The 13389-nt window shown below is 56.2% G+C and overlaps 2 protein-coding genes across 7 annotated transcripts; both read left to right on the top strand.

Annotated features, from left to right (window-relative positions):
• The first annotated feature begins 34 nt into the window (after positions 1–34).
• TEX54 (testis expressed 54) lies at positions 35–577 on the top strand. The gene is made up of 2 exons (XM_072637323.1): positions 35–170; positions 273–577. The coding sequence occupies exons 1-2, from the start codon at positions 107–109 to the stop codon at positions 509–511; spliced, it is 303 nt and encodes a 100-aa protein (XP_072493424.1). The 5' UTR covers positions 35–106; the 3' UTR covers positions 512–577.
• A 299-nt stretch (positions 578–876) lies between these two features.
• Positions 877–11319, top strand: STX5 (syntaxin 5). 6 transcript variants are annotated; one of them, XM_072637314.1, is made up of 12 exons: positions 927–1195; positions 3357–3453; positions 4173–4419; positions 4886–4959; positions 5051–5106; positions 6339–6409; positions 6897–7013; positions 7105–7161; positions 7273–7354; positions 8465–8571; positions 8874–8995; positions 9311–9672. In XM_072637314.1, the coding sequence occupies exons 3-12, from the start codon at positions 4192–4194 to the stop codon at positions 9525–9527; spliced, it is 1131 nt and encodes a 376-aa protein (XP_072493415.1). In that variant the 5' UTR covers positions 927–1195; positions 3357–3453; positions 4173–4191; the 3' UTR covers positions 9528–9672. The 6 variants fall into 6 exon arrangements, with proteins under 6 accessions (XP_072493417.1, XP_072493413.1, XP_072493415.1 ...); XM_072637313.1 differs by having other exon boundaries at positions 935–1067; XM_072637316.1 differs by lacking the exons at positions 3357–3453; positions 9311–9672 and adding an exon at positions 10724–11319 and having other exon boundaries at positions 877–1067.
• Positions 11320–13389: the final 2070 nt, after the last annotated feature.

Genomic DNA, 13389 nt, shown 5'->3' with positions numbered 1-13389 from the left:
CGGCAGCCCGCTTGGGGGGCGGGGGTGGGGAGGGCTCTGATGTCACAAAAGCTCGGGCCTCCGGCCAGAGCGATGGCTGCCCGGCCTCCAGGTCGGCGGAGGGGACATGGGCTGTGCCAGGTCCAAGAGCAGGAGTCACGATGACGTGTGCCCCGGGGAAGAAATGGAAGGTAGGGCGTGGGGGGGCGGCTGCCCCGGGCTGGGGGGGCTGGCCGAGGCCCGGAACGCCCCGAGGTGCAGACGGGCAGCGCGGCTCCCTCCCCGCCCCGCAGGACCGGCCAGCCGCTACGAGGGGTCCCACAAGTCCAACGACAGCCTGATCATCACGGTGCTCTGGCGGAGGCTGTCCATGTTCAGCCGGCGGGGCTCCACGCGCCAGCAGCAGCCCGCGGTGAGGACCGCGTCCGGAGCGAAGTCGGGCTCCGCCGGGCGGACCCCGGAGGCCCCCGAGCCGCAGCAGTTCGAGGAGCTCACGTCGCCCGATCTGGGCCGAGACCCGGAGCCCCGATGACGCCGGCGGAGCCCCGCCCCGCCCCGCCCCGCCCCCCGGAGAAGAGAATAAAAGTAGTGACCTGGAGTCGGGAGGTGGAGCCTGCCTCGGGTCTGCCTGGGGGAGAGGGCGCGGGGCCTCAGTTTCCCCTAAGCTGAAAGGGGAGGAGCCGCGAATCTGCGCGGCGAGCCCTTTAAGGTTCTTCGGGAGGCTGTGGCGTAACCCAAGGGGCGTGGCGCCGTAGGTTTCCATGGAGGAGGGAGGAGGCGGGACTTGGGGGAGGGGATTAAGCCGGCTGGTGGGCGTGGCATGCTGGGAGCCTGGGTCGCTGTCGGGGGAGGGGCGTCGCCAAGGAGTCTCCCGGGCGAGTGGGCGTGACCGTCACTGTTGATGCGGGGGCGTGGCCTCCGCCGCCGGAGGGGGGCGTGTCGGCGCGCTGCCGTCATTTTGGGGCGGGGCCACGCCTAGGTGACGTGTCAACCTCTGGTCTCTGGTCCCGTTTCTCTGGCTCGTCCCCGGGGAAGAAACAGTACCGGCCCGGGTGGCGGAGGTGGCGGCAGCAGGCAGCGACGCGGAGGTAGGAGACGACCCGGACGAGCCTGGGGAAGACGCTGGGGCCGAGGGCGGCCGGCTCTCGGTGGGGCGGGGATGGGGGGGACGACGACCGACCGGGGAGACCGGGGACTTCTGCCGGTCCAGCCGCTGGTGAGCGATGCCTCCCCTACCCAATCAGAGCGCCGCCTTCCGTGAAGGATAGCGGCAGCAGCCAATCGTTGCCCAAAGCCGCGGAGGGGGCGGGGTTTAGTCTGGGGCGGGACTTCCGATGTCAGATAAACATTTTGGAGGGTACCCCTGACCAGCATCCTGTCTCCTGGGAGCCCCAGAACGGAGACCCCTCTTCCCTCTCCACCCCCTGAGCCTTCCTCCGGCTCTCTTTCAGCCCTTCCCCCATCCTTCCTCCCGCCCCCTTTCTCCTCCTGCCCCTCTGGTCTCTTCGCCCTCTTCCTTCATTGCCCCCATCTCTCCCCCTCCCTTACTCCTCCCCATTTTCCTTAATCTCTGCCCCTCCCCCTCCTCCCCCATTCCCCCCACCGCTCTCCCCTCCTCCCCCATTCCCCCCACCGCTCTCCCCTCCTCCCCCATTCCCCCCCACCGCTCTCCCCTCCTCCCCCATTCCCCCCCACCGCTCTCCCCTCCTCCCCCATTCCCCCCCATCGCTCTCCCCTCCTCCCCCATTCCCCCCATCGCTCTCCCCTCCTCCCCCATTCCCCCCCACCGCTCTCCCCTCCTCCCCCATTCCCCCCCATCGCTCTCCCCTCCTCCCCCATTCCCCCCCACCGCTCTCCCCTCCTCCCCCATTCCCCCCACCGCTCTCCCCTCCTCCCCCATTCCCCCCACCGCTCTCCCCTCCTCCCCCATTCCCCCCACCGCTCTCCCCTCCTCCCCCATTCCCCCCACCGCTCTCCCCTCCTCCCCCATTCCCCCCCATCGCTCTCCCCTCCTCCCCCATTCCCCCCCACCGCTCTCCCCTCCTCCCCCATTCCCCCCCACCGCTCTCCCCTCCTCCCCCATTCCCCCCCACCGCTCTCCCCTCCTCCCCCATTCCCCCCCATCGCTCTCCCCTCCTCCCCCATTCCCCCCATCGCTCTCCCCCTCCTCCCCCATTCCCCCCCATCGCTCTCCCCTCCTCCCCCATTCCCCCCCATCGCTCTCCCCTCCTCCCCCATTCCCCCCCACCGCTCTCCCCTCCTCCCCCATTCCCCCCCATCGCTCTCCCCTCCTCCCCCATTCCCCCCCATCGCTCTCCCCTCCTCCCCCATTCCCCCCCATCGCTCTCCCCTCCTCCCCCATTCCCCCCCATCGCTCTCCCCTCCTCCCCCATTCCCCCCACCGCTCTCCCCTCCTCCCCCATTCTCCCCATCGCTTTCCCCCTCCTTTTCTCCTTCAGCCCTCCCTCATTCTTTCTCTTTTCTCTCCCCCTTCCTTTCCCACCTCGCTTCATCCCTTTTCTCATTTCTTCCTTCTTGCTCTTCTCTCCTAACCCCTCCCCCATTCCCTCTCTTACTTCTCTCCCCCTCGTTCCATTCTCTTTTCCTCTCAGTTCCTTTTTGTCCTCCCTTCTTTCCCCCTTTTTACTTTTCTCTCTGGAGCCCCCCATTCCTTCTCCCTTGTCTTTCCCTTCTTCCCCTTTTGCCCTCCAAGGTGACAAGTATATAGGAACTGGACCTGGAGGTGGAAGGGAACTTGCAGTTAAAATGTGATTTTAGACACTCCTTAACTGGGTGACTCTGGCCCAGTGACTTCAGTTTCCTCCTCTGTAAAATAAAGATAATAGGAGCCCTGGTTCCCTCTCAAATGAGACATCTCAGAAGAGCTTTTAGCAGTGTCAGCCACATAATTGGCATGTAATAAATGCTCATTTCCTTTCTCCCCCTCCCCATTCTCTCCCTCCTCCTTCCTTTCCCTTCTCCCCCTCCCCATTCTCTCCCTCCTTCCTTTCCCTTCTCCCCCTCCCCATTCTCTCCTTCCTCCATCCTTTCCCTTCTCCCCCTCCCCATCCTCTCCTTCCTCCTTCCTTTCCCTTCTCCCCCTCCCCATCCTCTCCTTCCTCCTTCCTTTCCCTTCTCCCCCTCCCCATCCTCTCCTTCCTCCTTCCTTTCCCTTCTCCCCCTCCCCATCCTCTCCTTCCTCCTTCTTTCCCTTCTCCCCATTTACTTTTCTCTTCCTTTTCCTTCCTTCCTTTTCTCTGTTGTTCTCTCTTTGATTCTTACCCCCAGCACTCCTCTCTCCCCTCTGCATTTCTTCCTTTGCTTTTGCTTTCTTATTTCTGTGTTCACTTCCTTATCTTTATCTCTTCTTTCCTCAGATTTCTCCTCCCATTCTCCCTTTGGCATGTACAGCACAGACGCCTTGAACTTGGAGTGAGAGCCCCTGTGTTCAGAGGGGCCATCTGTGTGACCCGGGCAAGTCCCTTACCCTCTCTGGGCCTCAGTTGCCTCATCTGTAAAGGAAAGGGATTCGAGTCTCTTCCACTTCCTGGATCTGTGCTCCCTTTGCCTGACCCTTTCTTTGAATCCCCCCTTTTCCATCCTCTCCACCCTCGTTATTCTTTGTCCCATTTCATCATGCTATGCTTTCACCCCTTTTCTGGGGCTAGTTGGAGGGAGTGTGGGGAGGGACGAGAGGAGGAACGGAAAACCTGTCAAAGACCCGGACTTGGCTGCAGTCCATCCATCCCCTGTTCTTGTCCTGACACCTCTGTTACTGTATGATCTGATGATCCTAGGTCAAGTCTCAGCCTCCATTTCCCTGTCTGTAAAAGGAGACTCTTGAACCCTTGGACAGTGCGTCCTTGCCAGAGTTCTTGTGAGCTTCTGAGCACTCTAGAATGGGAACTCTTCCTGCCCTTCCTGCCCTTGTGACTGTCGTTCCTCCTTCCCTCACATTGATTTTAGTGTGAACCTCTTGTCTGTCTCCCACGATGTCAGGGTTAAATGTGGGAAGGGGAAAGAGGCTCTCTTTGGTCTTTCCTTGTCCTACCAGATTGGAGGTGGTTTCCTGGGGTTGAACACAAAAAGTAGAAGGGAAAGCTGGGAATATTGTGGGATAGGAGAGAAGGAAGGAGTCCGGGAAGATGGGGGAAGATAGAGGACAGAGAATGATGGTTTGCCCCCTGCCACAGTCCGAGGTTATGCGTCTAAATGAACACGAGGAAACGCTACGGGTCTAAGAACACGGATCAGGGAGTCTACCTGGGTCTCTCAAAGACACAGGTGTTGCCCCCTGCAGCGGCTGGCGGCGGCCTCAGAGGCAGCAGCATCCCCATCACCACCACCTCCCCTTCACCGGGTCCCCCTCTTGACACCATGTCCTGTAGAGACCGAACTCAGGAGTTCCTGTCTGCCTGCAAGTCCCTGCAGAACCGCCAGGTGAAGGGGCCAGGGAGTGAGACGCTCTGAAAGGGTGGACATGATACCTTGGGGAGGAGCTGTCCTGGGCGGCACCTGAAATCATGGTTTCAGAAAGGGGCAGCCGAGAACCCCAGGAAAGGCCCAGGGGTTACACAGAGTCAGCTTTGAGGATGTGAGCGTTGCATGAGAGACAAAGAAAGGCTGTCCCACATGTAAAAGGCCCTTCTTAAAGTAAAGGTCAAATTGCTGAGTGCATACATGATGTCAGCAGTGGCCCCTGGGATAGAACCATGGCCCAATTTACAAAGCCCTGTCTGGCACAGTCCCAGGTTAGGCTTTGAGATCTGTAGATTATGGGGAATGGGGAGAAGGGGAAAGGGATTCCCCCTCCTCCCCTACTAGGGACTTTGAGGAGCAAGCAGTGAGGCCTGGAATGGGGTGGGGGGAGGGCCTCTCCCGAAGCTCACTTCCTGATGTCTTCTAGAATGGACTCCAGACTAACAGAACTACAGGCCTGAGTGCTGTCCGGCAGCGCAGTGAGTTCACCCTCATGGCTAAGTAAGTTGAGGGAGCCCAGATGCTAGGGGGTGGTTGGGGCCTTGTATGTGGAGGACCAGCATTCAGCCCCGTCCCTCCTCCTCTGTTGTAGGCGCATCGGGAAAGACCTGAGCAACACGTTTGCCAAGTTGGAGAAGCTGACAATCTGTGAGTCCCCACAGGGGATGAGCTTCAAGGGACTGTGGGTGGCTTCTTTCAGTCCAGGACATATAGTTATTAGGAACCTACTGCATGGGGCTTTGGGGTTACCAGAATGAAAAATGACAGTCCTACTCTCAAGGAATTGACAGGATGACACACACATAACTTTAATGAAGGTTACAGTGGAATTGAGCAAGTCTGAAGGGTCCCACTCGGCATGAGCCCAGAGAAGTGCCCTATAAACAGGGGAGATGTCTGAAAGGAATGAGTAGTCTATTCTGGAGGGGTGCAAATGCCCTGAGGTGGGAGGGGGTCCCTCAGTCAATTCCCAAGGTTTAGGAGGCATCCCCTACTTGATGTGGCCTAGCTGCAGTGAGTTAAGCTAATTATCAGGTGTCCACTCTACATGTGGTATTAATGTGCCAAGCTGGGCTGGGACAGGACCCAGCTAGGGCAAAAGGATTCAGGTAGGAGACAGAATAAGCTTCACAGGTCCTTTGCCAGTTGGTAATGAGGATGGGCCCAGGAGTAGCCCCCTGCACTTCCTGCCTGGAGGAGGAAGGGAGACCTCATCTTGAAAAGTAAATATATTTAAGGTCCCCGCTGTTTGGCAGGACACATTGCTGAGCACAGGGGATGAGCAGTTTAGAAGTGAGCATCCTCCAGTTTATGTTCTCCTGTGGTGGTATATCGAGTGTGATCATGGATTTATGCAAATTCTAACCAGTGATGGTGGGCTTGGGAGAGCCCTGGAGGAAGCCAGGGAGGCCTCAAGGCGGCCCTGGAGCTGAACTTGAGAGGGAGCTTGGGAGCCCAGGAAGAGGATCCCAGGAGAGAAAGAATTCCAGGCCTGGGCAAAGCACTGAGGCAGAAGGGAGGGGGAACATCCTAGGGAAAGCTTGGCTTTGAGGGAGGAAAGGCACTCAGCCTGGAAAGATGGGAGACCTTGTAGTTTATGTTAATGGCATAAAAACCATCAAAACCCATCGAGTGACAGGCCACACGTGTGACCACTGGAAAGGAGGCTGTTGCAGTAACCCAGACAAGACGAGTGGGGAAGTGGGAGGGTGGGGTAAGAATGGAAGAAAGAGAAGAGAGAAGGGGACGTGTGCTGAGTGCAGCTGACCAGCCAGGTCAGTACCCCTGGCCCAGGTCAGAGTGCTTGGCTTTGGTTTGATTCCAGGACACTTTTCTTCACATCCTCACTCCCAGTCTTCTTCCTCCTGCTCCCTTTATAGTGGCCAAGAGGAAGTCCCTGTTTGATGATAAAGCTGTGGAGATTGAGGAGCTGACTTATATCATCAAACAGGTGAGCTATGAACGAAGGCTCTGCCACAGTTCCCTCCCCCTCCACCCCTGGCACTACCCCAGTGGGAGCCTGCTCCCATCCCTCTCTGTGTCCTGCTCCTGGAGGGAGGCCTGAGCGTTGCTGAGGGGGCCCCAGGAACACTTGCTGGGTCACTTCCTCATTGGTCTGATCAGGACTTTGGCTCTGTGACCTCCAGAGCTACTTCCACTTCTAGGCCAGCTCCCTCATTTCTTGGGTCATGGCAGTAATAAATGATAGGGCCAGGCTTTGGTCCAGTATTCATCCCATCATGGTGAGGTGCCTCTGTGACCTCCTGAGCCCTGCCCAGGACAGGGCCGTTCCACTGCCCTAGGGAAGGCTCTGAACAGCATCTTTCCCTGGTTCCCACTTGTCCCTTCTGTCAGCAAGTGTTAGGGCTCCCTTCACTTCCTGGGGGGGGGCTTGTCACGTCTGCTCACCCTGGCTTGCTCATTGGTTCTTTCACTAGGACATCAACAGTCTCAACAAGCAGATCGCACAGCTGCAGGATTTTGTCAGGGCCAAAGGGAGCCAGAGCGGGCGGCACCTGCAGACCCACTCCAACACCATTGTGGTCTCCTTGCAGGTGTGGCAGAGGGCGAGAGTGGGGCAGGAGCACATGGTGGGGTGGGGAAGTGATCACTCTGGCTACTCACACCTCCTGATCTTTCTCCTAGTCTAAACTGGCCTCCATGTCCAATGACTTCAAGTCTGTTTTAGAAGTGAGGACAGAGGTGAGAGTCCTTTGGCATGTTTGGGTGGGTGGGGGGCAGTCTGGGAAGTAGTGGGGGTACTGACTAAAGATGTGGCCTGAGAGATCAAGTAACTTCCCTTCTCTTGCCCAGAACCTGAAGCAGCAGAGAAGCCGTAGGGAGCAGTTTTCCCGTCCATCTGTGGCAGCTCTGCCCCTCGCCCCCAACCACCTGGGTGAGTCAGGGTCCCTGGGGTGGGGACACTCACCTGACCTGGCCTCCTTCTCTTTGGGAATCAGCCAAACTGTCAGTCACCCCTTGTTTGTTAACTGCCCACTTCGTACAAAGCCCCGGGATGGGCCTCCCCTCCAGGATCCTTTGGCGGAGTTCAGATACTGATGGAAGGATGGGAGATACCTGTAATGAGTGTACAGAATTAGCATGAGTACCAGAGAGGTTTAAGAGAAGCTCAGAGATCATAGTCAAGTAGCAGAATGGGTCTTAGTGGTCCTTCAAACCAGCACCTTCACTTCACCCATGAGGAAATAGGCCAAGGGAAGGAAGGAACTTGCTGTAGGCCACACAAGAAGTAGAGGCAGAGCCTCAGAGGCCCAGGAAATGGGCACCCTGGGGAGGGAGGGGAGGTACCCTGGGGAGGGCGGAGGAGGGGCACCCTGAGGGGGAGGAGGAGGACGTCCCAGGCCCAGATGCAGTATGAGGAGGCAGGAGGGACGACGCTGGGGTTGGCTGAACAGTGATTTGGGAAAGCTCTAGAGGCCCACATCTTTTCAATGGGAGTGGATGAGTCCTAGGGTGATCTCCATGACTTGTCCTTGTTTTCTTTCCCTGGGCACAAATTTCCAACCTCTGGAGTCTTGGCTCCTCCCTCTCCCCTTCATAAACTGGATTCCCCTGCTCAGTCTCCATGGAATTCTCTTTTGTGCACATCCTATATATCCCACCTCTGGGACCCTCCTGGAGAGTGCACCCCCTGGTCACCAGAGGGCTTTCCAGTTCCTGGCATCAGTCGGGATGTACTTTGCATCCATTCCCCTGGCCATGTGAAATTCCCACCAAGGACTGTCACCTCCTTGAGGCTGGCACAGTGCTGCTCTTTCCTTTGTATCCCCAGAGACTTGCGTTTCAGAAAAGGGGAGGGAATGAGCCTCCCTGGCGCTGCCTTCATGTGCAGGTACACCCCTATGAAGTAGGTGCTGCTGTTCTTCCCATTTTGTGGTCGAAGAAACTGAGGCATACAGGAAGTGACTTGCCCAGGGTCACACAGCCTGCATAGATGAAAGGTGAAATTGTTGGATTGGATTTCAGCCTCTTCCCCTTCCTACAGGAGGCGGGGCCGTGGTGTTGGGAGCTGAGCCAAGGGCCGCAGGTGATGTGGCCATTGACATGATGGACTCCCGGACCAGCCAGCAGCTCCAGCTCATTGACGAACGTGTGGGTACCCAGGACAGGAGCAGCAAGCATCTCAGTAGATCCCCAGTCATTGATTAGGGCTAGCTCTAAGCCAGAGATGTGAACAGGAGCTCGCATTCTCCTGGTCAGAAAAGACGGTCAGGTGGTCAGCCTCCTGGAGGGTTGTGCAGCCAAATGTGAGGAGGCTGGGGGAGGCGGTCCCTCCCCTCCCCCCCCATGCTGCTGAAAGTCTGGGTGATCCTAAGTAGAAGAGGGGCAGGTGAGGTCCTCCACCCCCAGGAAACCTGTTCATGTCAGTCCATCCTTCTGCATTCTCCCGGCAGGATTCCTACATTCAGAGCAGGGCAGACACCATGCAGAACATCGAGTCCACCATTGTGGAGCTGGGCTCCATCTTCCAGCAGCTGGCCCACATGGTCAAGGAACAGGAAGAAACCATCCAGCGGTGAGAACTCTGGGCGCTGGGGGAGGCCATCGGAAAGGGCAAGGCACTCAGCCAGGCCTGGGGAGGGCCAGAGACTCATTTTCAAAATAGGGTTTTAAGTAACTAAAGGAAATCTAATTATTCTTTCCACATCAAGATTTTCCCCATCACAGTTTTGATGTATATCGTAGGTCAGCATAAGAAATGAAATGGGAATTTGGGGGGAGTTTTGAGGAAACCACAGATGACACATGAAAGCCAGGAGACAGCACAGAAAAAATTTAGAAACTCAGAAGTGCGTAAAATGATACGTGTATAGTATTATATAAATTTTAGAGTAAGGCACCATAAATGCCCCATAAAAGAAAAGTTCAGACTGTCTGCTACAAAAGGGAGAGCCGCAAAATTTTACATGGATGTCCCAGATCGCGGGGGCGCCAAGTCCCCACATCAATTTCAATTTGAGGTTAGTAAATATAAAGATGTATTTTCTGCCCTGGTCAAGATACCCAAAGACCCCAGTTTAGGAATCCGGGCTGTCACCAAACCCTAAGCAGTCTAACAAGCTACAGCTCAATCTTGTCTCGTCAAACAACCTTTGAGAACACAGGGTCCAGACGATGGAGGTCGGCTCTTGGTGCTCTGTCCTCGTTCTGGGGGTGCAATGGGTCAGCTGCAGAGGAGAGTGGCAGGCTGATGTGAAGGCCAGAGGGCATGCTCTTGAAGAAAGACTGGGGTTGCTCAGGTGGAGAGGAACTGAGAGCTGCCCTATGGGGCAGGGAACACACTTGTTCTGTTTGGTCTAGAGGGCAGAGGCAGGAGTCAGTCTGAAAGCAATGAAGGAGCACTTCCTAGACGCTCGCTGTTAGGCTGGTCACTGGGAGCCTGCCTCAAGGGCGTATGTTCTAGAAGGGGAGAGGAGGAGGAGCTTGGGTTCAGTGAGTGCCAAGGGCCTTTTCAGTTTTCTAAAACTTTAATGATACTATTTTTAATTGCTGTTTTCTGTTTCTTCCATCGCCATCGTGTCCCATGTGCCCTTCCTCCTCTCCAGGAGCCATCCTAGAGGACAGATGACAGTCTTTCTGGTCCCTTTCCATGTCACCCTTCTGTGACAGGGCAAGGAGGGTGAGAGAAAGGAGGCCTCATGGAGCCAGGGGAGGGAGTCAGCGGGAGGCCTCACTTCTCCTCCCAGTTGGAGGCAATTCACCTGGTCTCCAATCTCCCTCCCTTCTCTATAACATCTATCCTTCCTCCCTCAGGGGATCTATTGAGAGCTGTGAGTTATCACTGAGATAGGCATATGTATGAGAAGGTAATGCTGTGTGTAAATGCCAAGAATGATGGAGCCAAGGAATGGGTGCCACAGAGTCACATTTCCTAGCCCCTAGGGCAGCCCACAGGGGATGGGCTGCCTCGGGAAGTTTCCCCTTTCCCAGCAGAAGCTGGTTAATAATTTTCACATTTCTGTGAGACAAGGTGGATGCTGCACGTGGTATTATCCCCATTGTATAGGGAAGTGTTGGAGCATGAGCTCTGGCCTTTTGAGGCCCCTCCTCCTGCCCACCCCTTGCCTTTCTAGTAGCCGTCCTCTCCAAGCACCTGGACTTCCTGGGCCTTCTGTCCTTTTGGGGACTTCCATCCTTTTGGAGCCTTCCCTGAGTACTGCTCGGTCCCCATTCCCAGTGCTTCTTGTCATTAACCCGGCCATGTCTCCATTTCCTTCCTCTCCTCCCACCTGCCGCCACCCAGGATTGACGAGAATGTACTGGGAGCACAGCTGGACGTCGAGGCCGCCCACTCAGAGATCCTCAAGTACTTCCAGTCGGTCACTTCCAACCGTTGGCTCATGGTCAAAATCTTCCTGGTCCTAATCGTATTCTTCATCGTCTTCGTGGTCTTCCTTGCCTGAGGCTTCCCTGTGTTGAGGCGCCCTGCCGCTGAGCCTGGCTGGGGTGGTGGGAGAAGGGCAGCAGGCTGTCCCTGTTTTCCTGGGACTGATGGACAGCCCGTGCCCAGTGACCCTCCCCACCTCTGCCCTTCCTTCCTGTCCTTCGCCCAAACTCCACTATGAGTGGGGGAAGGGGCAGAAAGGGTAGTGCCCGCGCAGCAGCAGGAGTTCTGTATAAAGGCCGCTCCCTTGGTGATGTGCACCAGGAGAAAGGAGGGGAAATGGATGCCAGGGGCTGCTTTTTCCTCTGGGCTTGACCTTCTCCCCTTCTTCCCCCAGTCTTTACTATGTGGGGCAGAGGGCCCCAGAATCCCAGCAGCAGTTCCTAGTGACTGTCAATTTGCCAAAGGCACTGTCATCCCCATGTTGTGGAATTACAGCAAGATGGTCAGCCCTTTCCGCCTTGTCCTCATTTCAGGGAGGGGCGTCTTAGGGGTTGGCCTGGCCTCCCATGGCAATAGTGACCCCAGGAAACTGGGGGTGCTGCCTCTGACAGACTGAGGACTCGCCTTGCCCCTTGGTGTATCCTGCTATGGCCCTGCTCCAGCAGTAGCCAGGGGAGAAAATGGGAGAATCTGAGCTCATAGCTACAAGTAGACTTGGAATCGGTCATCTTGGCTTCCTTGTCTGCTGCCTGTGCTTTTGGGTGGGAGGCAGAGGGTGCCAGGGGCTCATGATCCTCCCCTCAAGGTCCAGGGAGGCTTCTAGGGATCACACTGTCCCCTCAGGCATCATCTCAGGCAGTGAGGGAGCCTGCAAAGAGGGGGCAGCATAGGCCAGGAAGGCAGACAGTGGGCCTGTAGCAGCAGTCTCAGCCCCAACCAGCATTCCAAGAATACTCTTCCCAAGGCCACCCCTGTCTTGAGACTGAATCTTCCATCCATAGTCTGCCCACTGCCAGGGATTATCCATCTTGGCAGCCTTGGCAGCTGCGCAGTCTGGGAGCTGTAGGAGTCATTTCTCAGATTGCTGCTGTGGATGAAGCACACCAGCCTAGAAGAAACAGGTTGGCCTTCAGGGAACCTCTGCTCCTGGAAGATGCCCTGTGGCCAGTCTGCTGTCTGCCACCTAGATCCTGGGTTAGCAAGAACCTGCTGAGCCTCCTGGTCTGGTCTGTCTAAACAATCAGATTTATTAGGAAGTTCATTGGAAATGCTCCCTGCCCAGACAGGCTTTGGATCTCTGGTCACCTGCTGAGAGGCAACGACTTTGATCCTAGTGAGACCGTTGTTAACACAGGTTCCTGTGCTCTGAAGGAGGAGCCCTGTAGAGTATCCAGGTCTAGCCAAGGCTTTGGGCCTTAGCAGAGAGAACCAGCTCTGGGAAAAGCCTGGGAAGGCTGGGACTCCTTTGTGGGGAGGATGGCTGGTGGAGGAACTGTGATCAGGGTGGGGGCGGGGTGCTACCTCTGTGACCTTAGCAAGTCAATAAAAACACATTTCTATAGTGCTTAAGTTTGCACAGCACATTTCCTCATTTGACCCTAAGTCCAATCACCTGGTGAGGTTCTTGGCTTCCCAGCCACCCCAACTACCACTCACCCTACTAGGTCCAGTGATACTGGGTAGGCCGCTGTCTCAGGCCAACCAACCCTACCCACCCTTCCTGTTCTCTCATCTCTAACTGATCGATCGATCAACATACATGTATTATGTGCTGGCCCCAGGCCCCTCCCCAGCCCCATCTGTGGTGCCCTCTGGAATCTGCTCCTTCATTTCTCCTCCCTTTATTTTATGTAGATCTCTTCCTCTCCAGCTCTTCCCCAGATCTTGCTGAAACATACATTTCCCTTCCCATCTTTGTAGCACTGATCAATTCCATTTCTACTTGGCCACTTTCCCCTCAGCCAGTTCTCAGCTGAGTTCTGCTGAATGAATCCAAATCCGTCACTCGGGCCAAGTTCTTGTTGCTGTCTGTGCACATCCCCGCTCCATCCATTCTCCCTCCTTTGTGGAGACTTTGAGGGTCTGACCCTCCTCTCCCCCTCCTTCCCAACCCCTGCTCTTGGATTAGGTGATGTTCCCACAAATACCCTGGCCACCCAGTTCCTCAGTCTACTACTCCACTTCGATCTGGCCACCCCCCACCCCCACCCCCAACAAGTGACCCACTTCCCTAATCAGGAACTCTGAAATTCCTTTATCTGATTATAATTTGTCGGCAGGGATAGAGGGAAAGGCCTAGAATCATGAAGACCCCAGTTCAAATCTGGCCTCAGATACTTACTAGACATGTGACCACCTGTCTGCCTCGATTTCCTTGGTCTTAAAATGGGGGATAATAGGCTGTTCCTAAAGTCCTTGGTACAGCACACAGTGGGCACAATGTTGGTTTGCTTTCTTCCTGTGCCAGACTACCCCCTCTGTGTTGTTCTCCCTGTGCTATTCCATCTCTCCCCCACTTCAGCAATTTCGGGGCTACCTGTCCTCTGGCTCCCAATCAAAAGCCCATCTTTAAGCTGCTCAGC

Source organism: Notamacropus eugenii, chromosome 2 (genome assembly GCF_028372415.1).
Source record: "Notamacropus eugenii isolate mMacEug1 chromosome 2, mMacEug1.pri_v2, whole genome shotgun sequence".
Lineage (NCBI taxonomy): Eukaryota > Metazoa > Chordata > Mammalia > Diprotodontia > Macropodidae > Notamacropus > Notamacropus eugenii.
The sequence above is the reverse complement of the archived record's forward strand: the minus strand, read 5'-3'. Positions and strand labels throughout refer to the sequence as shown.

Excerpts from the sequence above, each read along its gene's own strand:
- TEX54 (XM_072637323.1), top strand. The coding sequence starts at position 107 with ATGGGCTGTGCCAGGTCCAAGAGCAGGAGTCACGATGACGTGTGCCCC. Across the intron at positions 171-272 it reads CCCCGGGGAAGAAATGGAAG|GACCGGCCAGCCGCTACGAG; the intron begins GTAGGGCGTGGG and ends CCCGCCCCGCAG.
- STX5 (XM_072637312.1), top strand. The coding sequence starts at position 4,192 with ATGAACACGAGGAAACGCTACGGGTCTAAGAACACGGATCAGGGAGTC. Across the intron at positions 7,355-8,464 it reads CCTCGCCCCCAACCACCTGG|GAGGCGGGGCCGTGGTGTTG; the intron begins GTGAGTCAGGGT and ends CCCTTCCTACAG. Across the intron at positions 8,996-9,310 it reads CAGGAAGAAACCATCCAGCG|AGTAAGGCACCATAAATGCC; the intron begins GTGAGAACTCTG and ends TATAAATTTTAG.